At 53.8% G+C, this 24,702-nt stretch overlaps 1 protein-coding gene across 2 annotated transcripts in view; it reads right to left on the reverse strand.

Moving 5' to 3' along the window:
* ASAP2 (ArfGAP with SH3 domain, ankyrin repeat and PH domain 2) overlaps nucleotides 1–24,702 on the reverse strand; it is a 157,319-nt gene that overhangs the window by 96,108 nt on the left and 36,509 nt on the right. For both annotated transcript variants that reach the window (XM_081264242.1, XM_081264243.1), the window contains exon 2: nucleotides 4,413–4,485. In XM_081264242.1, coding sequence (XP_081120368.1) covers nucleotides 4,413–4,485 — 73 coding nt within the window. The remainder of the gene's footprint in view (nucleotides 1–4,412; nucleotides 4,486–24,702) is intronic.

Below are 24,702 nucleotides of genomic sequence, written 5' to 3' on the forward strand. Positions count from 1 at the left end.
CTCCGTCGCTGCCACTGCTCCATTAGCAAATGCTCAGACTCCATCCCCAACAGGCTGAACCAGAAACTCTGTGAGTGGGGTCCAGCCATGGTGTTTTAACAAGACCCCCAGGGGATTCTACTCCAGAGTTCTAGAAACTGCTTTAAGGCAGAGATTGGCACACTTTTTCCTAAAAAGCCAGAAAGTAAATATCCAAGGCTTTACAGGCTGAGGCCATGCTGAGGCTACTGTTTAAGTACTTGGTAAGATGGTGAACACACTCTGAGCTCATAGGTCATGAGCACACAGGTGGCTGGTCAGTGTGCCAACCCCAGGCCCAAGGCATCTCAAAACTCCCTTCTACACAAATGTACAGAAATCCTCGCCTAGCAGAGGGTCCGCTCCAACACACTCCGCCCACATCTAAAATCACCAGATTACCTCTCCTACTCCACAAACCCCGTCTAAGAACCTTCAGCACAGGCAGGAAACGTGAGACTGAGAGTTCAACGGGCAGCCACCATGCATTGGCCTGCCCCTGTGCCAGCCACTGGGGGACACGGGGAGTCTACGTGCAGCTTCCACCCCCACCACGTGTCCAGGTAGGGACCTCTGCTTTTTCACGTTCTCTCAGGTAGACCTATCAGTTCTAGCCATCAGCATTAACAATCCCACTTTACGTACGAGGAAACTGAGGCTCAGAAAGATGAAACCATTTTCCCAGTGCTGCAGACCTTGTGAGAGGCACTGCTAACTTTTAATCCAGGCTTCTGGAATCCTAAACTTAGGAGCCCCTCATCACAAACCAAACTGCTTCCTGGAAGAGGTCCTTGACCTCAAGGCCCTGCAGTTACTCAAGGAACGAAGATCAACCAGGACCCAAAACGACTAGAGAACAGCAAAAAGCAGTATTTAGTGTAACTCTACCTGCATATTAGGAACCCTTTATTTGGGGGTCAAATAGAAGAGTCAAAAGTGATGCAACCTCAGAGTAATGTCCCATCCCCCACAAGGGTGTCCCCATTGTGGTCAATGGGAACTGAATATGCTGACGAGCCACCAAAGGGGAACTGAGACTGCACATGGAATTAAAGCTGCTAATCAAGTGGATTTAATGGTGAGATTATCCCGATTATCTGCGGGAGGCCCCATGTGATCGGTACTTAAATGTCAAAGGAGGAGACAGGAAGAGTCAGTGATCACCATGGGACTGAACTGTGCCTCCCCAAATTCAAATACTGAAGCTCAAACCCATACTGTGATGCTCTCTGGAGATGGGGCCACTGGAAGTCATCAGGAAGTCATCATGGGGGCCTCACGACGGGGTTTGTGCCCTTCTGAGAACAAATGACAGGGAGCTTGCTTCCTCTCTCTTTGCCCTGAAGGACACAGCATGAAGGCAGCTGTCTGCAGCCAGGAGAACCCCTCCCCCCCCGAACACGAACACAGGGTCACTGGGACCAGGGACTTCCAGCCTCCAGAACTGTGAGAAAGGAACTCTACTGCGTAAGCCACAGGCCACAGTGTTTGTTATGGACACCCAAGCAGAATGTGAAGTGTGGGGAAGATTCCATCTGCTGGCTTTGTGGATGGAAGGAGGCCAAAAGCCGAGGACTGCAGGTGGACTCTAGAAGCTGGGCAAGTCAAAGAAACAGACTCTCCCCGAGAGAGACCAGGAAGGAACCCTGACAATGGCTTGATGTGGTCCAGAGAGAGCCATGTCACAGTCCTCACCTGCAGATCTGAAAGATAAATTTGTGCCACTTTGAGCCACTTAAGAGAGTCCAAGAAGGCTGCCTCTTTATCGAGTCTTAGCTAGCCGGGTGTGGAGGGACTGGCAGGTCCCACCCCGGTGACTGGGGCAGGGGAGAGTGTTTATAGCCCAGGGTGCGGCTGTGCAGAAGCGCCAGGCGTAAGTCACCACAGGCTCCCCCAGGCTGGAGAGCAGACACCTCGGGTGGAGTGAGAGGTCAGATGGGGCCGTCTCAGGACAAATCAGGACACCCCAATCTCACAGAAATGAAGCAACAGGAGACTGGAAAGGGTGAAGGGCAGTACGAGGTACAAATGCTGAATTACTTTTTCACTGTCTCTCGCACACAGAGCAAGTGTTCTTCTTAGACAGTCGCCCTGGGAGGCTGAGCACCAATGCTCTGAGCACCACAGGGAGCTCCTGGGGAGCTGCTGGCCTCGAGCAAAGCCGGTCCAGCTGAAGGGCACCCCCAGCCAGGGCAGTCGGCGGCTTAATCCCTCGCTGAATGTGTCTGACTGACTTCTGATGTCTAGTTCTAAAACAATTTAATCTACCCTTAGATTCCTCTGCTAAATATATTCAAAAGAATGTGCTACAAAAAGCAGTTTCAGAGAAGGCTTCCAAAAGTGCCGTGAATGATGTCAGCAACATCATAGGCAAAGTATAGAGTTTCCTCAGGTGACTTTCTGAAGTAGACAACACGTGTTCTGAAACAAAGGTTTCAGGACCAGCACTTTAAAAAAATTCAGACTCATGACCTTATAATAACTTAAAGTTGGCATGATGCAATAAATGAGTGCGAGATGACAAAAATAGAAGACCCCCCCCCCCACCAAGGTCAGGTGGACAGCCAGCCTGCTGGATGAGAGAGACCTTGGGAAGGACAGAGGCTGGGTGTTCCAAGAGCTGTGTCAACATCCCGACCCTGTCATTTACCAGCTCTGTGACTCTGAATGCATTTCCCCAGTGGCAAAACGCCATTTCAAGCAGAGGATCGTGGGCAGAGGGAAGAAGGCATGGTGTGGCATGCTGGGGACACCCAGGCCTGGGAGGGGCCTCTGCACAGGTGGCCTGGCCCAGGCGGTGCTCAACAACCTGAGGCCTCTGGGAGGGTGATGGGAAGAGGCAGGGACAGCTTCAGGGGCACATGAGTCGGGAAAATATCAAGACCCCATCCTCTCACAATCCACAAATGCATATTAAGCCCTGTGGACGGTTCTGGAAGGCGAGAAACCCATTGACTTGTGCTCTGTCTCCACTTTCTGGGAGCTCTAAAGCCCCCGAAGGCCTTCCTGATCTCTCCTGTGTCCTGGATGAAACTCACTTCCACGTGGACAATAAAACACTGCTGAGTTTTAAGCAGATTTTAAACATCACTGGGTTTGCATTGCAGGAACGGCTCCGGGGGCAGGTAAAAGAACAGCTTGTTTGTGGCACGCGCTCAGAACACAGGTCAGAAAGGCAAATCAGTCAGCGGTGCTGACTCTAACAGCCATCTCCTGACATTTCTGCCCTTTACGTGCCTGTCCACGCGCTGCACCGCCAGGCGCCGGGCCAGACCTGGGCATTGCACGAGTCCCTCCTACAGATAGGCAGCGGCCACCCGGCCAGCCTCTGCACAAGCAGCAGAGTATTCCGTTTTCATTCCCCGTCACCTTACCCAGGAAGAAGTCAGAGGCAGAGCCCTACCGTCCACAGCCCCCTCAGAACCAGCATGTCCATCTCCCCTGCCTGAATTCTCACTGGCCCAGGAGCAGCTGAGACCATCTGGGGAGAATGGACCCTTGACCACCTTCAACCCACGTACCACACATTCCTCCCCTAGGCCTTCTGGGATTTTTGTCGGCAGCGATTCGCAGCTCTCAGCGTAGGGCCCTTGTACAACTCCTGTTAATCTGATCCTTTCACCTGGCAGTGCTCCACGCAGCAGCATCTCTGAGGCGAGAGAGAGCATCGTAGACCGAGCGAGTCGAGAGCAGCCTCTGGAGCTGGTGCTCATGCTATGCTGAGGGGGTGGGTGGGATCCACACCCCGAGTACATCACCACTCTGGAGGGTGTTCACTGCACTGCTCCACTCACCACTCTGGTCAAGACACCACAAGGGTGAAGGAGACATGGTGTAGACAGGGAGGCCCCTGAGTGCTCCCACCCTCACACAGGCAAGCCTTGTATCCAGAATCCATCAGCCCTGTCCCTCTCTCTCTGGGGCTCCTCGCTGTCTCTAGTCTCCCAAGGCTGCCACCTTCTTTCCATCACTCATAGGATTTGTGTAGAGTAGACCCACCGTGTACACACAGCCTGCTATCTTTAGGCCCAAACTGCAGAGGGTTCTTTAAAAAATACGTTTATAAGTCTAGATCAAATACTACTCTGACTAATTAATTATGTATTTATTGATTTTATTTCCAAATAGGACAGACAAGAACTGGGGAAGAGAGAAATGGATGGGGACCTCTGGTGTGATTCACTGCACCAACCAAACAGCAAAGGTAAGAAAGTACATCCGCTCATTAGCTGGCTGGCAGTGACAGGTGCTCTGGAGGGGACATCCCATCTCGCCTCTGGTCTTCAGCCCAGCTGGAGGGGGGTCCACTTGTTAGCTGGTTAGGGTGGGGTTATGATGTTGGGATGACAGAGGCGATGTCTTCACACAGAAAACCGGGAAGAGTGGGTACTCACCCAACCCAGAGATGTTGATGGCTTTCACGGATTTCTTCATTTTGTAAAGAACCATCCGGTCCACGTCCAAAGCCTAAAATACAGAGAATATGTGAATGAAAATGTGTCTGTACTTAGACCAGGGCGCAGCCCTACGAGATGCCTTCTGGAGGCCCCTGCTGGGCCACCAGGCCCCTGGGGCTGTTTCTGAAGGACAAACCTTCAGCATGATGCAGAAGCCTGGCCTTCAAATGGCGCTGAGCAGCAGTCTGGTTGGCGATAACTGAGAACCAACCCCTCCTCATGCGCCTCATCCACCTGCAGCGGGTGAGCAGCCCTGCCTGACACCCCTTCTGCATAAAGTGAGTGGCTCTGGTCAGACCACTCCTACCTGGCTGTGCTCTCCGAATACCGGCAAGTCTCAGCATGTGCCTGTCCCCACATTCATAACCCATCCCCCGATGGAGCACTCCGACCAGCAGGCTCCAAGGACAGCCACGTTGCAGGACCAGACCTGCCCGTCAGATGCAGTGGAGCAAGGGAGGCAAACCGCTCTGGGACTGGAAAGACCCAAACAAGAACGTGTTCGCTGTGAGGAGGCACCTCCCCAGTCCTCCCCACACCTCAATGCCCTTCCAGAAGCCAGCAATAGCAATACCTGCTTTACAAGGTTGAATGGTTAAACAGACACACTATATATTTAATGTTTACCATATTTTACAGACCAACTATCCCAAACTAGCAGCATATGGCTCATATAAAGCCTACGCGTAGTCAAACAGTACCTGCAGTGACTTATCGAAGCTGGCAATTAGAAAACTAGACGTAAGTTTCCTTGTTGCCCAATTAAACAACAGAAGAACCAAGAGTGTCGACCCTTAGGTGTGATGGGAGGGAGAGGGCGTCCGTACATCAGGACGTTGACACCTGTCACAGGGTTGCCGCGACGACTGACTGGAGAACTGTGGGGAGCGCCCAGCCCAGTGTGTTGAACACAGACCCCACAACAGTGGTGACGATCACCCACTGTGGGTCTGGCCATAAAACACGGCACAGCCCATCTCCCAACACAGCGCAGCCCCTCAGAGCACGGAGCCTCCCGGATCCCCCTGAAACCAGTTTCAACAGCAGCACCCTAAGTCCTGGTTCTAATGCAACAATGGCGGCGACTTTACTGGATGCTAAAAGCAGATGCTGATAATCAGTGTGACAATTTTAGATGGGGGAAAGAGATCACAAGGCCCCAGACATTTGACAGAGGGTTACAACACAGAGCAGCTCTAATTGTGATGCTGTACGTCTGACCAAACACAGGACATACTCCGCCAGGAGCAAAGCCGACCGTGGACTCTGGGTGGCAACCACACGTGTTCCACGGAGTCTGCGGGACGCTGTGCGTGTGCAGGGGCAGAACTATGTGGGAACTCTACTGGTTGATTTTGCTAGGATCCTAAACCTAAAAATGTCCATTGAAAAACAAAGCATTAGCCTGGCGCAGTGACACACACCTCTGTCTCCCGGCCCCGGCTGTCGACAGCACTGCTGCAGGCAGGTGTGCGCAGGCTATATGCAGTGCCCAACTCAAAAGTCCCCCGCAAACTGGTGGGCTCTCTACAAGCACCACTCGGCCATGTTCCTGAACAACGTTCTACAAGCTGGGAAGGCAGGAAGGGAGAGAACCCCACATGCTTAGAAGCACACCACTAAGGTTGGGCCACTGGAAAGACTTCCTGAGGACCTCAGAATAGGGTCCCAACTTATTAGCAAGCTTTAAAACCTGCTCTGCTGCCCACTGCCTCTGCCGGCTTTGGCTAGACGCCCAGCGTCCACCATCAAGCACGGCCTGCAGCCCTCAACCTGCTGTCCTCTCTCTTGCTTCTCACACTGGACACTACTTCCTCCTCACACTCTGCTCCTGCTTCCTCTTGAGCCCCGACTTCTGCTCCGACCTGGCAAGCTGGTTCAGAGGCGTCCTTCCTCCAGAGCCACCTGATGTCCCCCTCCAGGGTGAGCCAGGCACCCACCGTACATTTCCCCTAGCCCTGTGCTTACTCCACGTTTCAGCTGAGAAAATTCACTGAGTATCCAGTAAGTGCTGAGCGCTAAGCCAGGTGGCCTTCACTGTCCAGCCAGGACAAGATCCTCCACAAACATCACGCTGGCGAGAGCCAGGGGCCCAGGGCTCTGTCTGCACACAGACCTGCTTCCCCCAGTGGTTGAGCTCTGCCCCACGCCCGCCCTGCCCACTGAGCAGCCACTCCTGAGCACGTACATGCGACCGACAGCAATCATACCCCTGGCACATTAAGTTACACAGATGCTAACAGAACTGCCCCTGCTCACCTCCCAAGGACTGCCATACACCTGGCCCAGAATGAGACTCTATGTTGGCAGGCCCCAGGTTTCCTGAGCCGGAGGGGACGTGGAGCACCGTACCTGGAAGCTGCCAGGTCAGGCAGGAAGGGGATTCAGGGAAAGGCTACCCAAAGACCAGAGGACTGGCTGGAACCGCAGCTCAGAAGCCAGTAGGTGCTGAGTGCTGGTGCTGGGCAGCAGACTCCGGGAGAACCAGCCAGAGACGGGCAGCTGCCTCTCAAGCAAAGACCATGTCTCCAGACTCTGGTACCCCAGAGGCACATGAGCAGGAGGTGGTGGTCCCTGCAACAAGGGAAGTGGGACTGCGGCAACTCCCTCCAGGGGGTGTGTGGGGCACAGCCCCCCCCCCCAACGGCTGCACAGGGTTCTGTGACCTAGCTGAAGGGAAGGGGCGTTTCCCACCCAGGAGTGAGTGGACAAGCGCTCATGCCGCTCTTGCTCAGTCTGTGCAGCAGGGAGTGGAGGTGAAGGTGAGCGGGCGGCAGAAGTAATTTAACTAAAACCGCAAGAGAGAAAGGCAATTCCCTCCCTGCTCGAGAACACACCCTTCATTACAGAGCATACTTACAGATAATTAAGGTTAAGCCTGGCCAGGGAAAGCGGGAATCGTTAACGACTTGGTGGTAGAAAAGGCCTGTGTCCGTCATTTACAAAAACCAGCACTGGAATTTTAAAGAGATAATAACAAAATTTTCTCCATGAACTAAAGGTGTTTGCCAACTTGGCTGCGATCCTAATTCCACTGGCACACACCTACCACCCCCAAATCCACTCACACTTGGAAAAAGAAAAAATGCTGAAACTCACACCAGAATTTTCGTGTAAAAGCTGTAAGCAAGTAACAGTGAGAACAGACAGGGCAGGCGGAAGGAGGCCGGCCAAACCCTGTAATCCAGGGCCAGACCCGAGCTGACCTTCGGTTTGTAAAACAAGTTTTATAGGGTAAATTTATTGCATAAACAAGACTGTGGGGATGTGTCTGAATATCTCCAAGAAAATAAATAACTGTTGGGGTGGGCATGGTGATGAGTGGGGATGGTGAGCAGAGACTGTGGGCGGGTGGGAAATGAGCCCACGGCCAGGACCACCCCAGCACTGCCCACGCCCCCTCTTCACAGTGCTCCCACAGCCACAGAGGAGGCTCCGTAAAAATGAAGATGAGAAACATTAACGACCAGCCCCTCAGGCCTTGCTACTTCCTGAAGAAATCCTGCCACGCAGGACATCCCAATGCTTCCAGAACGTGGTGCCAGGAGGGCCTCCTTCCTCTGTCCCTGCAGGTCCCTCTGGTGCATCTGAAGGCCGTCCCTCAGTCGGGGAATCACCCAGGTGACCCACTCGCTTTCTTCCATGGGCTCAGAATCAACACCACCCTACGACATAGGAGGGTCTGTCTCCTCCCCTTGGGCCCCCAGAACCCTACAATGCCTCCCTCCTGGCAAGGAGGTACCCACCTCATGATGACAGGCTGTACTGTGGGGTGGCCTTCAGGCTGTCAGAGGGACTGGCCTGGCTCAGGGGTGGGAAACCCACAGGCCACAGGCCAAATCCAGCCCACATGGCCATGACCTGAGGGATTTTATAGGCAGACACATTTCCTGCTGGATGTGATGATGGGGTGGTGGGGAGACTCACTCTGAACCCCAACGAAGAGAAATGTCCCCCTAGAGAAGAACTCCACTCTTCTCTTCAGTAGGCCCACACTGCCAAAACCATAGTCCATGATCACTGCTATATTTTGAATTCCATTAAGAAAATTTGTGAACAATCATTCTCTAATAACTCAGTACTCAGAAAATAGCCTCAGTTTTGCCTCTAGACCCACCCATAAAGCCTAAAATATTAAAGTTGCCGACCCTGGCCCAGAAGCTCCATGCAAAATGTTTCTCCAAGAGCATCAGCCCACCCTATTCCTTCTGGCCATGAGCCAGCAGCACAAGGTGGCTATGCCAACCCGGGGAGTTGGTCCCAGCACGCTGGAGTCCCAGTTTGAGCCGGCACAGGTGGGACAGGGCGGACTCCCTACACACCCCAGCCTGGCCATGCAAGTAGGCCCCCTCCGTGGTCACCCGCCTGTCCCCTCACTCCATCCTAGAAAGGCCAATGTAAGCGGAAAACACAGTTCCGAAGACAGTGGACGAAAGACACAAAGCGCGGCCAGATCTGAGCTCCGGGGCCAATGTTCCAAGACAGAGTCAGGGCACATCGGAGGGCAGCTCAGTCTCCTCACACATCTGGCCCTGCAGAGAGCATGGAGCATTCGTGACAGTGTCCAACGAGTCGCTCTACAGCCTGTGGGCTCATTGTACAGCCAGAGCCATGACGGACACGCCTCCTTCTGGGACTAAAGCGAAGCCTGAGAATAGCAGGTGTTATTCAGAATCAAGATCCAAGACACATCCAAGCCAATCACCATGTGCTGCATACATGTGCCTAAGAGGAACCCAAAGGGCAGAGTTTACAGAGCCTGTTACGATGGAAGAACAAGGACATGCAGAATGCTCTCCACAACAGCCAAACTCACCCAAATGCCCATCACTGGTAGAATGGGAAACCCATTGTGTACCATGCAAGAGAGGGACACAGCGATGGAAAGGAGCAACCTGCAAGGAGCATGAATGAACTTAACAGAAAGTTAAAAGCAGAAGATCACACGTGATATCCTACTATAAATCTTCAAAAGCATAGGCAAAACTAGGTTGTGCTATTTATGTTTGGGGAGATAGATTTCCCCGCCCCCCGGCTAAATTACAAATTTGAAAGCAAGGAAATGGTGCTTGCCCTGGCCAGACATGGTGACTAGGGCTTGTGTTAGCGTGCACGAGGTGTGAGCCACAGAACCAAAATAAAGAAATACTAAGTTTTACAAGTACATATACATAATGTGGTAGAGAGCTTGCCTTTCATGCACAAGGCCCTGGGTTCAATGTCCAGCACCACAAAGGGGGAAAAAAAATCAACTCAAAGCATTTCTTTGTAGAAAAAAATATTAAAATCCACTAGATTTGGAGGAAGAGCCAGGATGTGCTGCCAAGATGGGAGTGAAATCTGGGGTCAACCATTGCCCAGCACATTGGTCACGCACAAGACCACGGCACCTAGGAATCCTGCTGTCCCATTCCTAAACCATGAGAGAGAACGTGGGGAGCAGCAGAACCAGAGCGCTGGTTGCCCACCATCTTCTGGGCTCTGTCCAGGCACTGGCTGCTCAAGCTGCGAGGGAGCTTCAGGCAGCTGCACTGAAGGACTTCATCCACCTTACAGTAGGTGACCCCCGAGGGCAGGAAAAGAGGAAAGAAATACTTCTTTCCTTTTTCTCCCCCTTTCGTTTTTCATCTCTTGGATGCTGCTCCCACCTGGGCCAGACCGAGGGTAGGAACCAGGGCATCCCTCAGAGCAGGGCCACAGGGTTGGCATGAGCACCCTGGCCCTGTGCATGCAGCCGGCCATCGCCTTTATAACCTGCCACCGAGGCCAAAAAGCAGCGACTGCAGCTCTGCCAAAGGCGAAGACCAAACTTTTTTTGTAATTCTGTCTTCATCTCCCACAGGCTCTGGGAGTGTGGCTTGTCAACACCTCAGTGTCAGACTCTTAGCCACTGGGACCATCAGAGAGTTAATTTTTGCTGTTTTTTAGTAAAACAAAAACAGCTGTCCTAGGATGTAGGGAAATAAGCTTCATTACAGTGAACACACACGACTCGAAAGCAAGAAAAAACAAGTGCTGCCAAGAGCGCGGGTGAGAGAGCTGACGTGCACCCTCGCTGTGCAGGCGGACACAGGCGCAGGAGAAGGCTGCCTCTGTCCCGGGCGCCGGGTGCTGCTGCTGCTGCTGCTGCTGATTCTCTACTTTCCAAAGGCTGCTAACATGAGCACGCTATTCTTGAACTGTTTTAAAACTAGGGTGAAGGAAAGGTACATGGGTGTCCTATACGTTTCCCTTTCTCCTCTCCTCCCCATCAAGCCGGGAGCCGAGGATCTGTTTACCTTCAGGCTCCAACACGTGTTCACAGAACAGATTAAATAATAAGGGACGACAAAATGCTCAACGCTGCACGTTCCCGTGTATAAAAACACACCCAGAAAATCCTCTGGAAGGCAGCACAAGAAGGGTTGGTGGCTCCTAAGGAGAGGCAAGAGGACAGTGACGGGAGGCTCACCTGGGGGCATTGTTAGGAATATTTACATAGGAGACATTCCTGCATTCATCTGTCTAAAGATAAATAAATGAGGAAAGAGAAAACGGTTCTATGGGTTGAAAGAAAGGTGCACTACCCCAATGCACTGGGCCGAAGCACTGGCCCCAAGAGCTCTGGACCTGGCCATGGTGGCCACCCAGGCAGCCAGGGGCCACCCTGAAAAAAGGAGCTGGAGGAAGGGGGTCAACAGCAGGGCCCTGCTACACTGGTGCCAGGGCACCTGCTCATGTTGGGACATGGCGGAGGAGCTCGGCTCACCCTCTGGTCCCAGCTACTGAGTACACCTCCCTCCTTTCCCCCAAGTTGGTTCTGAAAAGACATTCTCAGTAATGTTCTAAAATGTTGGGGGAGACCCCAAATACCCACCCTAAGTGAATGTCATGCAAACTAGGTGCCTTCGAGCTGGGGGACAGCCACTTACTAGGATGAAGAAGACTGCCCCACCGCGTGAACCCACAGAGTTCAAATAGACACAGGTGACTCCCAGGCTAAACGTCGGGTCAATGGGAGAGCCTTCGGCCCCCCATGTGGAAAGCAGCAAGCAGCCAGCTGCACCCGTAAACCCCTTCCTGCAGATACAGAGAGAAGCTTCTAGGAGCTGGGAGGGAGTGGGAACAGGAAGCACACAGGGTGAGACAGCTGCCTGACACCCAGCAGGACACAAAGGCTCCAGCTGCTCCTGGCTGGGCCTGGCTGGCGTCCTCCTCCAGGGGGAGTCCAGGGGCGCAGAGGGCCCAGACGCCTCTCACACTGGCATTCCTGAGCTCTGCCTCCTAAGCACTGCCCCTCAGTTTAGCAGAAGAGCACAGACAGGAAATGGGCTGCCTGAGGAGAGGACCAGGAACAGAAGAGGGACACCACAGCAGAAGGCACCCACGGTCACTGCCGGGTGTGGGACACAGACCATCAAGGCAGGCGGGTACAATGGCCACCACCCTGGGCCCCTGCTGATGCTGGAGGCAGAGCTGGGAGGCTGGGAAGGCGACCTTCAGCGGGGACTGAGGTCAGCCTGGTGCATCTTCCCAGTCCCAGAAGACAATGGGATCCCAGACCAGGCTGATTTCCCCAGGAAATGAGGCTCGAGGCACATGAACTTCACTTCAGCAGCATAAACAGGGGAGAGGAGACAGGAGACAGCTGAGTTTTCTTCTGAGCCCCAAATGGAGATAAAAAGGAGGGAGAACTTTCCTTCCTGTGGTGATGGGGGTCTGTCTGGGGACATGGTCACGTGCTGTACATCATCACATGCACTGCCCCCTGTGGCCACCACTCCCCCGGGGCCATCCTCCATGGACGCCTTCCTGCTGTCCACCACTGACATGTTTGTGTTTTATGTGTTCGTCATACTACATCTTGCAACTGTACCCAGAGGTCTCAAGCAACAAATGCATTAAAAATGGAGAAAGGCAGAGCTGGTGGCTCCGAGGGCTGGGTCACAAACCCTTGGTTTTAGGTTCAGCTGGACGGCCCTGCTCACTAGCTGGGCAGCCCCTGAAATAACCGCACCTCACTGACTTCAGCTTCTTCTTCTGAAAATCGGGAACAATGCCTGCTTCATGGGATAAGATCACCCACATATGTACAGGGTCCAGCATACAGTCGGCACTCACTAGGCTGTCAGTGCTTAGTGAGCTCTGCTCTCAGAGGGACAGGGACATGCTGTGGCCATGAAGGTCACTGTTAGGAACACACCCTTCCCTGTACTTCCCAGGCCTGGTCATGGTAGTGAATAAAGCCTGAAAGAACCGAGGGCCTCCATGGCTCATGCCCACAAAGGTCAGAGGGCAGGTGGCAGGGCAGAGTGCTCAGGGCCAGCCGGGAGGAGGGGCGTCCCTTGTCCTTTAACATTTAGGGCTAAAGAAGCGGAGTGTGAGCCCCAGTATGAACTGCAGGGAGGAGAGGCGGACCCCCAAGGCCTCCAGGTGCTCCCCGGAACAACACACCTACGGTGCCACTCGGATGTGCTGTCTCGGTGCCTGAAAAGACACCTCTACGTTACAATGACAGCAGCAGGGGCAGTCAAGCCCAACGCCAAGCACCATTCAGCAACAGAGGCTCCGAGAGTAGCCAGGTCCACCAGCTCACGCACATTCCGAAGGCTGCAGAGTCACCGTCCACTTCCCCGACTCGAGGCCAAGGCATTCCAGGCCTTGCCCAAGGTCATGTGTTTGGTGTTGGACGGATCAGAGGTAGGAGAGCTCCAGCAAGTGGAAGAAGGCAGCGGGCAGCTTCCAGAACGCTCCCCACGCCCGTCTCCTAGCAGCTCTGCTTCCACTGCCAGGGAACTCGGCACCACCCACTTGACTCTGCTGCTGCTTTCTCCAGCGTCTGGGGGCTACTCCCTCTCCAACCCCCCACCCTCCCACGCTTCCTTTAAACCCCTTCCCACTAACCCGCCCAGAACTAATGCCATACGAAGCTCCACTTCTGTGCCAAGAGTGCTGCCCGCCCCTTTCACCAGGAAAGTGCTCAGGGCATCACTCTGGCCACTGCAGTCGCCCTGGCGGGAAATGGGCTGCCTAATGGCATGTAACTGGCATCCAGCCTGCTGGCATCTGCCCATCACCAGAAGCACAGGCACACCCCAGGCCAGCTTGGGAAACCATTCCTGTGTCTCAGAACCTCCCCAAGAGCCAGCGGAGTGGGTAAGAGGCGGGCAGGGGTCCTGATTTGCATACATCCTCAGGGTATAAGGTCTACTCCTAGGCTTTTTGGGTTGGGGGATGTCAGTTTCCACTCTCTTTGGTCGTGCCATGTCTAAGCTTTCCACCTCTGAGTTCCTATTTATCACCCCAAACACCTGGCCTCACTCCCCTGTGGTAGAGCAGAAGGCAGGGTGTGGGGAGAGCTGGAATGGGGAGGGAGGAGAGCAAGAAGGAACCCAGACTGGCCGAGGCCCCACACCAAGCCAAGCCGTCCGTAGCAGTGATCATTCCTGAAACAAGGAGGTGAGGATGCCAGTGAGACTCGGGTGCCTATTAAAGCACTGGGTGGTCGTGTGCCCTCTCCTGCTCCACCACATGGAAGTCCCCAGCCGGCTCTGTCCACAGCTCCCCACCCCCAATCTCAGCTCCAAGCAGGAACCTTTCCCTCCAATTCAAATAGCGCCACGATGGACATGGGGAGATGAGTGGGGGAGGGAGGACCGCAGTGTGAGGGAGCCACCCAGGTCCCCTCCTGCACCAGACAACCCATTCTGCATCTCTCCTCATCTCAGACCTGCTCACTGTGGAGCCACTTGAACAAGAAGGGACCGCAGGCCTGCAGACAGTCCCACTTCCTCTCCCACATCTCCACACACCCATTTCTTGATCCCCTGGGCCTCAATTTCCAAATCCCTAGAAGGGGGCAATAATGAATACTGCAGATGGGACTACGGGAAGCCCTGACAGCCGCAAAGTGTCCCAGGGCAGAGCAACCAGGCTGCCTGACAGTGGCCCACTCCAGAAGGGAGGTGAGCCTGGCCCCTCCCAGGGTGCAAGGGAGCACAGGAGGTGTGCGGGAAGGTAGCATCAGCCTCCAGCCTCCAGCCCCACACGTGCAGGCTGCTCCACCAGGGCCTCAGGAGACTCATGGGAAGAAACCTCTGCACTCCAGCTCACTAAGGGCCACATCCCCTGTCCTAGAAAGAAGGGGCCCCTGGGGCTGCACTTCTGACGGTGGCCCAGCCACAGGGTGGGGACAGAGCGAGGGACCCTCAAGAGGTGCAGAAGGCCTGCTTGTTGTTTTCCTCAAGATGTCGGGATGAAGGTCACTGTGCTCTCAGGCAGCACCTGCCAGGGACAAGAGTCGAGGCTGAGGGGAGTCCAAATGGACAAGGCAAGGCTGAGGGTGCCTGGCGAGGAGAGGTGGCTTGGCCAAGGCAGGATGAGGCTGTGGGCACAAGGCCAGCGGGAGCCAAGGTGAGGGCAGGAGGGGCACAACGGGCAGGGGCGGCTCCTGGCTGTGCTGCAAGGGGCGGCAGGAGCTGCTGGTTTGCAACAGCCGAGGACCAGCGTCTCTCCTGAGGAACAGTTCAGCCTGCTCGTTGTTCTTCCTTTCTCTGTTTTCCATCCAATGAAAGGAAAACTGGAGACCCAGCTAGGAGAGCAAGAGGGAAGGCTCCCGGGCTGATCAAGTGAGGGAAGAGGCCAAGCCTCCCACCTGCACAGAGGACCCCCCCTGGCTAAGGGGACACTCCGGCCTACAGACACCATGGAGAGGCACAGGGTCCCCAACAGGATGCACACTGCACTCCCAGAGAGCATGCCACAGGGACATCACTCAAGGGTGTGGGGCTCAGGCACAGTCAGCAGGCACAGGAGAGGGGTCTGCTGGCCCCAAAGGGCAGAGCGCCCTAAACAGGCTATGCTTAACGCTGCTGTGCGATGGCTTCACGGGTGAAGGGAAGAGAGGTGACGATGAAGACAAGATGGGAAACGCCAGGTGAGGACAGTCTGTTTCTCAGACGGCGACGCTGCCTGCTTAGAAAGTCCAACTCCCCACGCAGCCAGAGAGAGCTGCTGCTCACCAGGTGCTGCCGGCCAAGCCACGCGGCCAGACGGGTGGGCTTCCACTTGTCACAGGGACCGAAACAGTGGTTTATGCTGGGCACCACTGGTTGTCACCTATTCCTGTGGTGGCCTTAGACAAGTCATTTGTCCTCTGAGGTTATGGATGTGAAATTCTGTCCAACTCCTGTCTTTACAAGTTTGCACTTTAGTCATAGTTTCAAGGAGGAAATAGTACAACTATATTCAAATATATGTGATGTAACAGATCCTTTTTCTTGAAGAAACCAAGCCTGAAAGTCTTCACAAAAACAAACAAACAAACAAAAAATCAGTAAATGATTAGCTCTTACTACTGTGAACAAGGACTATGAACCCGTTTCAATTGTAAAAATAAATAGCTGGTAATGACAGGAAGGAATGCCTAAGAATCCCCTGCATTCCCTGGCTTGGATTTCTCAAAACAGATGGGCAGAGGTGAAGTGTGCGAGCACAGCTGACGCAAGTCGGGGTGCAGACATGCTCGCAGCACAAGCAGGTGAGTGACAAGCTTCCGCCAGCACCACGCTCAGACACATGCTGTCCCTCAGGACCCCAACACGGGCAGGGGACACAGGCAGCACTCTCACAGCAACACAGGAACCGAGGCACAGATCTCCAAGCCACAGACAACCAGGATGCCCTGCACTCTCCTCAGCTCAAACTCCTGCTCACGCCCACCTGGCCTGACACGCGCGCCATTTCCTTCATCGCGCCGGGTAAACCACTATTAAGTCAAGAAACAACACACCAAGGAAACAAAGCCAGGTTCCTCCTAGGAAAGGGCCAGTTTTTAAAAACCTGTGGTCAGTCCTCGTGCTCTACTGGAGGTCCCTGGGACGCAGTCCCTGCTTTCAGAGACTGACAGTCTCCCAGGGCAACTGAGACTTCTCATCAACTGAGCCCTGGAGGAGAAGGACAAGACAATGGGCTCCTTTCAGGGCAGGGACCAAGTCTCCCGTCTGTGACCTGCAATACTCCAGGAATGTGGAATGTGGGAGGGATGAATGGAGCCCCACACGATCGCTCTCCAGTTGCCACCAAACAGGCCTGTGACAGGCTCTGCTCAGGGAAGACCCCCTGGAGTAGGTAGTGCAGTGGTCACATCCTGAACAAAGGGACGGGCTGTTAGCAGGGCCAGCCAGAGATGCTCCGGCAGGGAGGTCAAATGAGTCAGGCCAGGGGGCTGTGCTGGCCCCTCCCAGCACTCAGGCTGCAGTAGAAGCTCAGGATGGACAGGATTGAGGGCTGAGAAGGAACAGGACAGACGGCCGCAGACAGCCCTGCTGGCTTCATTCAGCCAGTGTTTTCCTGGAGCCAAGACCTCTGTGTGAAATTGATTACAAGGTCTCTTATTTCTGAAATGAGACTGTTCAAATGGGAACAGCACCTCCTCCCAGCTCATGGGAGAGAACGTGGGCTGCTTCTTCCGTTCACCTGGGATTGGCCGCACGGACCTCAGCGGCCTGCGCTTTTATTTCAGTGGACTCACAGGGACCATTCTGATTTGCACAAATAAACAGAAACAGATGGTCACAGATATCCCTTTATGGAAACACCAGCAAAAAGCTCTGAAATAGTAAGAAATTCATCCCAACTTCTACCACTAATATCACCCGACAAGTCCCTGCAGTGCTCATCTCCAAGCAGCACTGACGCTCACAGGGATGGTCAGGCCGCGGGCCACTTTATCACGGCAAGACACGTTCCACAGTGATTCTCCACGTACAGCTGGCTCTGCCACACTGCTGACCTTTCACTGCGGGCAGGGCACACGAGCTACACGCTGATTCAACATTTGGTGCCCACTGAAGGCTAACGGGCTTGTCCTCATCATCCCAGAGCCATGCGTGACACAGAGTCGGCCCTCAGATAATGAATTAATTGGGACACCAGCATAACTTGCTGTTTTGCAGGGGACCCTAGAAGAGCTTTTCCTGGCACCTCTGACTACGTCAGCCTGGGCAGACTGCGGTTCACACTGGCCCTTCTACAAACTCAGGTCTGTACCAACCAGGCATTAAAGGCAATCTAACTCTGGAGCTGAACCACTCGAGCCACCCCAGGCCATGAGCTTCTTGAGAACTCCAGTTCCTGCGTCCCCAACTCCCACTGTGCTGCCAGCAGGTGAGCAAATAAATCTGAAGGCCTCGCCCCCCACAGCGTGGCTCCTCGAGGTTCAGAATGCAGAGGGGCCACCATCTCACTGCTGCAGGGCACATGCCTCAGAGTCTAAGACTTTTTTGAAAACTTTTTAACAATTGTTGGAAATACGAAAGATGAGGAAGAAAGCCGTGAGAGCCTCCCTCGGGGGCTGCATTAGTCCTACCCCGAGTTTTCCACATCATCCCAGGCAAGTCCCTTCACCTCCACACAAGTGGACTTTGAAATCCCTAATGACACCACCTGCCAAATGAAAGGCCACCAACGCGCAGGACCACGTGCTTCTTTCAGCTCATGTTCGCTTACATTATACTGAACACCCCCCAAGACAACATGAGGCCCCCTCCATAAAGCCAGGTTTGATTGTTCTGGGGCACCAGGGATTGAACCCCATGACACTTAACCACTGGGCCACCTCCCCAGCCCTCTTTTATTTTGAGACAGGGTCTCACTAAGTTGCTGAGGCTGGCTTTGAACTCTTGATCCTCCTCCTCAGTCTCCAGAAACACTGGGATTTCAGGCATACAGTGTGCCTGGTTTACAGAGGAATTTTTTAAGGTCAATTGCAGGCTATGGATTCTTTAAACTTCTTTTATAACAGAGTTTACCCTTCAAAATCTCAGTTCAGATTACTGTCACTTCAGTGTTGAACCTCTCTGGACAGCCCTTCCCAGTGAGAGCCACTCAACACATTAGATCTCCACTCCTGTGATGATTTTCATGACTCAAAGCCACTTCCATGGTGTAGGAATGGACATCAAAGAATATGTCTGAAGGCCAAGGAAAACATGAGAAGACGCTGGACATCACGTCACAAGAGCAATGTAGGTCATCCCCAGGGAGACACCACGGCACCCACCAAGATGGCGGGGTGGCCGACCACACCAGCTGTGGGCGGGGTGTGAGGGAGCTGGAGCTCTGGTGACTTTGGTCGTGAAATGAAAACTGGTCCTTTAGAAACCAGATGACAATATCTCCTAGGGTTCACACACTCGGGGTACCACCCAGCCACCCCACTCCTAGGTACTTGCCCAAGTTCAAATATAACGTCTATCGATACAAAGACTTGCACTCAACACTCACAGCAAAAACGACACTGACAGCCAAAACCTGGGAAGTCCAGCACTTAAGGAACTGATTAGAAGACATGAGGGACCTGTTAGATACCCGACTTAGTGTCTGCTAGAATAGTGTCCAGCAATAAGAACATGTGCAAGTCAGGCGGACGGCTCCACAGGGCACCCGGCTGGGGGAACGAAGTCGTGCACAAAAGGTCACGTGCTATGAAATCCTAGAGTGAGTGAGTGTGTGAGGATATATGTGAAATCCTAAAGAAGGCGAGCCTGCCAAGGCAGCAGAGGGCGACTGATGGTTGGGAGCAGGCAGCCAGCTGCAGAGGGGCAGGAGGGCAGTCTGACCTCACCCTCAACTACATTGTGACACATGAGACAGGACGATGCACCCACCGAGCGCACACTAAAACTCGGCAAGCGTCACTGCAAGTAGAGCACACCTCAATTGAGCCGATTGTAAAAATACTTTATAAACAAAGAAAACCACCATGACTTTTGTTTCTTGGGGTCTTCAGGATGGGCTGGCGCCCCACACAGGTGGACGCTCGGGCGCAAGGGCTGCAGCGAAGCAGAGGGAGTCGAGACCCCTGGCACGGGGCTGGGTTGAGCCTGCACTGTCTGCACGCACCTATATAGGAAGTGTCTACCAAGGGCCTTTAAAAGGACTTCCGCTGCCTGCCCAGAGCCATCAATTAATTCCAGCTGTCATCTGCTCAGTCACCTCAGCCCTGGTGCAGGTCCACCAGCGGGGCCTTGGCCACCGGCCAGCCCTGCCTGGCCCCACGGGCTCCCTCCCCTCCAGAGTACACTTGTCACCATCTGCAGGCTGGATGCGGCAGGAACGCCACTCCCAGAGTTTCCCAGAGGAAAAGCGTGTGGCAACTAACCCTCTGCCCCAAGCACATCTGATTTAGTACAAAGAACTGGTGACAGGAACTCAATGAGCTACAGATGCATTTCAGAAAAGAACTTTTTTAAGGGCAAACTGAGTGAGGCTGGCACACACTTCCCACTCCTGCAGTCTCAGTTACCTCAGGCCCTTCCCTGTCCCATCCACCGCAGCCAGTGAACTCCCAAGTGCCCTTCCGAACGCCAGTTCCCTCAATGACAGGCAGCTTTAGTATCTCCCAGCCACAGCCACTTTCCTCCACATCATTCATCTCCATCTGCCAGATGAACCTCCCAACCCTGCCCTTCACGAGGCTGAAGGGCGGCAGAGACATGAATCCAGCAAGGTTAGTCCCCCCACTGGCTCACCAAGTCCCAGCCCCCGCCCAGCCAGGTTGGAGGAAAAGGGAAAATCAGATGAGGCTGCGCGACTTCGTGAAGAACATGCACACGGTGTCTGCAGTCACCACACGCAAAACCCATTCCCTGGACGCAGGGCACAGGCTGTGCTCCTTCAAGCGTCTCCCTCCATCACACCCTGTTGCGCAGGCCTGTGCCGCAAGCCAGACCCAGCCCAGTGTCCAGGGTTTCAGCACCCACTGGAGGAGAGAGATCCAGAAGCAGACGCTGCAGAGTCAAGTGCCAAACAGAGTGCAGAGGGTGGGGACGTGGGTGGCAGTGCTCAGAGCAGCCTCGGCCTCCTTCTCCATAAAATGAGTGACTGAGAGGAGCCACAGGCCATTCTGCTCACAGCAGGAAACTCCTGTGACAACAGCACTCCCACTTCCAACTCTGTGCAGCCCCTCCGTACTCTAGGCCTCTCAGCTGTGTCCCTAAAGCATCCTTGGTCTCCACACTCGGTGCACGTTTTCTCACTTCCAACCTGTCTCCAATCCAAACCCTCCAAATCCTCCAGACCCTCCCAACATCTCCTCCTCCAAGAGGCCCCCGCCCATGCTCAGGTCACACCTGTTTAAAACCACACGTCCTCTGCTCCCCTGTCTGGAGTTTGATGCTGCAGGCTCCCCGAGGTTAGGGCCTGTCTGGTGCTTCTCTGTCCCTACCAACCACGGTGGTTGCCCTGAATTTCATCTCGATGGTCCATTCTCCTCCAGCAGCTGAACAGGGAGACTGCAACAAGCCAGAGGCCAAGGCACCTCCACTCCATCTCAGTTGACTTAGAGTTCCTTAGCCCACAGCTCATCACCTGTCCTTCTCTGGGCACTCACTGTTTACCCACAGGCAGCAGCTGTGTGTAGCCGGAGCTTAAATGAAAGACCATGGCCCTGTTTCCCCCTGAGGGCCAGAAGATGGGTTCTTCCACCTCTTTGCACCGAGAGAGGAATGGAAAATTCTATACCTCCAAAGTTTGTCAGGTGACTACAGTCCAGGGTCCCCATCCCTGCCAGAACGTCCCATGCTGTCCGTTCCCATGTCTAAAGTCACATAAGAGACTCAGAGTTCTACAAACTGGGTAATGAGGCTTAAGAAAACAAGTAAATCTTCCAAATAAAAATGGTACAGATAGAAAGAGATGCAAACCCACATCTCACCCTTCTTCCACCCTAGCATGTGGTCTTTTGATGGGTCAGAGATGACAGCCGGACATTCCTGCACCCTTCTCATGGGACCTCAGCTGCACCAGCCCCAAACAAAAGCCTGGAAACTGAAAGCGACGGCAAGACAAAGTGGCAGTGCATCCAACGCCCCGGGCCAGCCTCGTAAGGCCTGCCGGCTCGGGAACCACACAGCCCACACAGGTGCCAGCCATCGCTGTGACCCTCCCGTCCTCCACCCACCACTTGAGCTGCCCCACCCTGGGAAGGCAGAGACTTGCAGTCCACGTGACAAGTCGGCGTATCATTTCCTTCCCAGGAATCATCCCTATGACCTCAGCAAGATCCCTGCCATAAGCTCGGGAGTGCTCATGCGGACTCACCTCAGGAATCCCCTCGATTACTCTCCGTCTGAGCACGAGGCAAGCCCAGGTGTGCGGCTCAAGTTTATAGGAACGAAGCCATCAGACAGCACCATCATGACAGAAATGAAAGTCACCAAACAGGAAGCACAGTGAGGGCAGAATGGGGCAGGCAGAGAGGCTAAGGGCAGGGCTGAGCCACAGGCTTTGGTGCAAGACCAAGTTCACTCTAGGTTCACTGCACACCTTGGGTCCTCGTGGGGTGGCGTCCCAAGGCTGAAGCCTCACCACAGGAACAAGGCCACTGGAGTTGACTACACAGGCCCCAAGAAACCCCAGGGCTCCCCAGTCGGCCGTGTGGCCTTCGCCCAGAGACAACCTCTCAGCCCCTCCTGGGGTCCTGCCACAAAACATGCCCTCTGTCCGAGAGGGTGCCACAGTTAAATCTCTTCTAGACCTAAAATTCGAGGGGCCTCAGATGCTTTAGAGAAGGAAATAAAAATAACTCAAAGGATAGCACTATGTAACACAGATTGCCTTTCTGGATTCCGGGCATGAAGAATTCTCTGTGACAGATGCACAGGAGGGCCACATGCCCCATTGCCCAACACCAGGCTCAAAGACATGATATTCCTGGCCAAAAAGAATGCCTCACCTAACTGAAACATTCAACCTACATGTGCATGCCCAGTGGCTAAGAAAGTCTAACTGACTGGCAGATAGGCGTGGAAGTGAGTGGCCCAGTCAACAGCAGGAAGCAGAATGGATTTCCAAGCCAGCAAAACCAGCACATCTGCTCATCCTGACAACCTGTCCGTCTACACCAGTCAGTCTCATCCTGACAACCCTGGGAGGTGCCGAGATCCCTGCTGTACAGATGAGGAGACCGAGGCACAAAAAGCTAACTTGCATCCAGCCATCTAACAAGCGGACAGCAGGCATACGCATTCACACCCTGGACTGTGAGTACAACACCCTGATTATCTCCTCTACATTCTAGCATTTTCCCATATACATTCCAAATACATTAATTACTAAGGAAAAATGTCACCAAAATACTGATGACTTTTTAAAAAACCATCTTGGGTCAGAAAACCCAGAGAGACCAACTTTACATTTCCCTGTTTCACTCAACAGAGAATGCTGAAGACAATACGGCCTCGACACTCGGGACTGAAGGGAGCACCCGTGGCGCTGAAGTCAGCGTGGGTGCCCAGTGGCCTGCTGGGGTGCTCACCTTCTATGCACCTGCCGTCCCTCACTACCGTCAGCTGGGCCCCCTCCACCTATCAGATGGCCAAGACTCCAGGGCAGCTGAGCTCAGAGGCCCTTTCTGTCAACATCCGGTTCCTGAATACATTCCAGATGGCAGAGTCTGACCCCTGGACAAGTGGAACACAATTATGCCTAAGAGCTGGGAGGACATATCCCAAAGAGGTCTGGGGGAGGGGCAGGGAATAAGGGCAGAGGGTGACAGTTTCCTGGATCCACCAAGGTCAGCACCAGATTTTAAAACCAAAGGACAGGAAATCCAGTAAAGACAGACCATCCAAGGACAGGAGCTGTCAGCAGGTGCAAAACCCCAGAGCCCGGGCACCGCACACACTGCACTTCTCCTCTGGCACTGGCCTGGGGCTTCCTGCAGTTTCATCTCATTAATGACTTAGTATCATCCCCAAATTTCAGAATGAGGAATCCGAGAACCAGAGGATCTCACATCGACAGACACACAAGCCCTCAGTAAGCAGCAGGGTGGGACCTGAACCCTGGAATGTGTACGCCAGAGCCCACCCAGGCCCCTTCCACCAGACCACGCCAAGTTTTCAAACGGAAGCCACCAGCGGATCCACAGAGGCCCTCAAATCAAAAGCTAGGATGTGGGCAGAGAGCAGAACACGAAGTAAGAAGGTCCCACGGCCAATATCCTGCCAGGCAGGCAAACTACTAAACCGATTCACCTCGCACAAACGAGGACCGGGCCGTGGACAGTCTTGAGACTCCCCAGGCATCTGGTCATTTGGAGCCAGTCCAAGATGGTGGCCTCTCTGGTGACGGGCAAGTCAGTCTCCTTGATTGAGGAGCAGAGTTCTCCAGCTGCCGCACCCCCAGCACCAGAGCATGCAGCTTGTGCCTCAGAGCTCATGAATAGGGACTGCTGTCAGCCAGATGATCCTTCCCCTCAATTAAAAATAGTTCTGTGTATGAAAGATGATATATCACGAGCTATGTAATGCTTTAAATAATCAATAAAAAAATTTTAAAAAAAAATAGTTCTGGACAATTTTCCTGCACACACGGGTAGGCAGCCTCGTGGGGAAGCCATTAGCTTCCCAGGGGCAAGCCTCTCCACGCCCGGGGAGCCAGCACGGGCTGACAGATTTGGACACAGACAAGGGCCGAGAGGATCAAGAGGGAAAGCGAGGAAGGCAAGCTGCACTGCTGAAGACAGCTGGAATGCCAACATTTCTCAGCTCTTTTTATTCTGGACCCAGGAGGAAACCCCAGGTACGGCTGGATGATGAAAACCTCACACAGGTTCACCGCTCAGGTAGCATGTGCTTAATGAGAAGTTAGTCAAGTCACAAGCTGGTTAAGTCTCCTATTTTAAATGTCTAGCAGGGCTTTGAAGAGACCTTACAAAGAATCCCATCCATTTTTTTACTCCCAGATAATCAAGATTTACCCTCAAGCAGGCTTACCAGGCACAAAGCCACGGCCACCAAATCAGGTCTCATGCCACCCAACCCTACACTCTTCCTCATCCCAGATCACCCTCTGTCCTTTCACACTTAAAGAACCACCCACGCCCCCTCTGCATGCTCATTTTTAAGGTTTTGATTATTACATAATAAAACATAGGGCCCCATTTTCCTGCAGCTGGGCCCCCACAACAACCAAAAGAAAATGACAACTGCAAACGAGCTACGTCCCAGGCACTGGGGATCGTGAGGCAGACAAAACAAAGTCTGTCTTTGAGGAGCATGAAGTGCCATTCCTGTGGACAGACAATGAGCGGACAATGTGTGGCCCACAACGTCAGAGAGGACCAGAGGGAGCAAGGACAGTAGCGTCCCAAGGCCGAGGTGGGACTTCTGCAGGCTTGTTCACCAGCTAACACCGGCACCCAGGAGGGAGTTGCTGATTGAAGGATGAATCCAAGAGCACC

The sequence above is a fragment of the Spermophilus citellus genome (assembly GCF_964194105.1).
Source record: "Spermophilus citellus genome assembly, chromosome: 13".
NCBI lineage: Eukaryota > Metazoa > Chordata > Mammalia > Rodentia > Sciuridae > Spermophilus > Spermophilus citellus.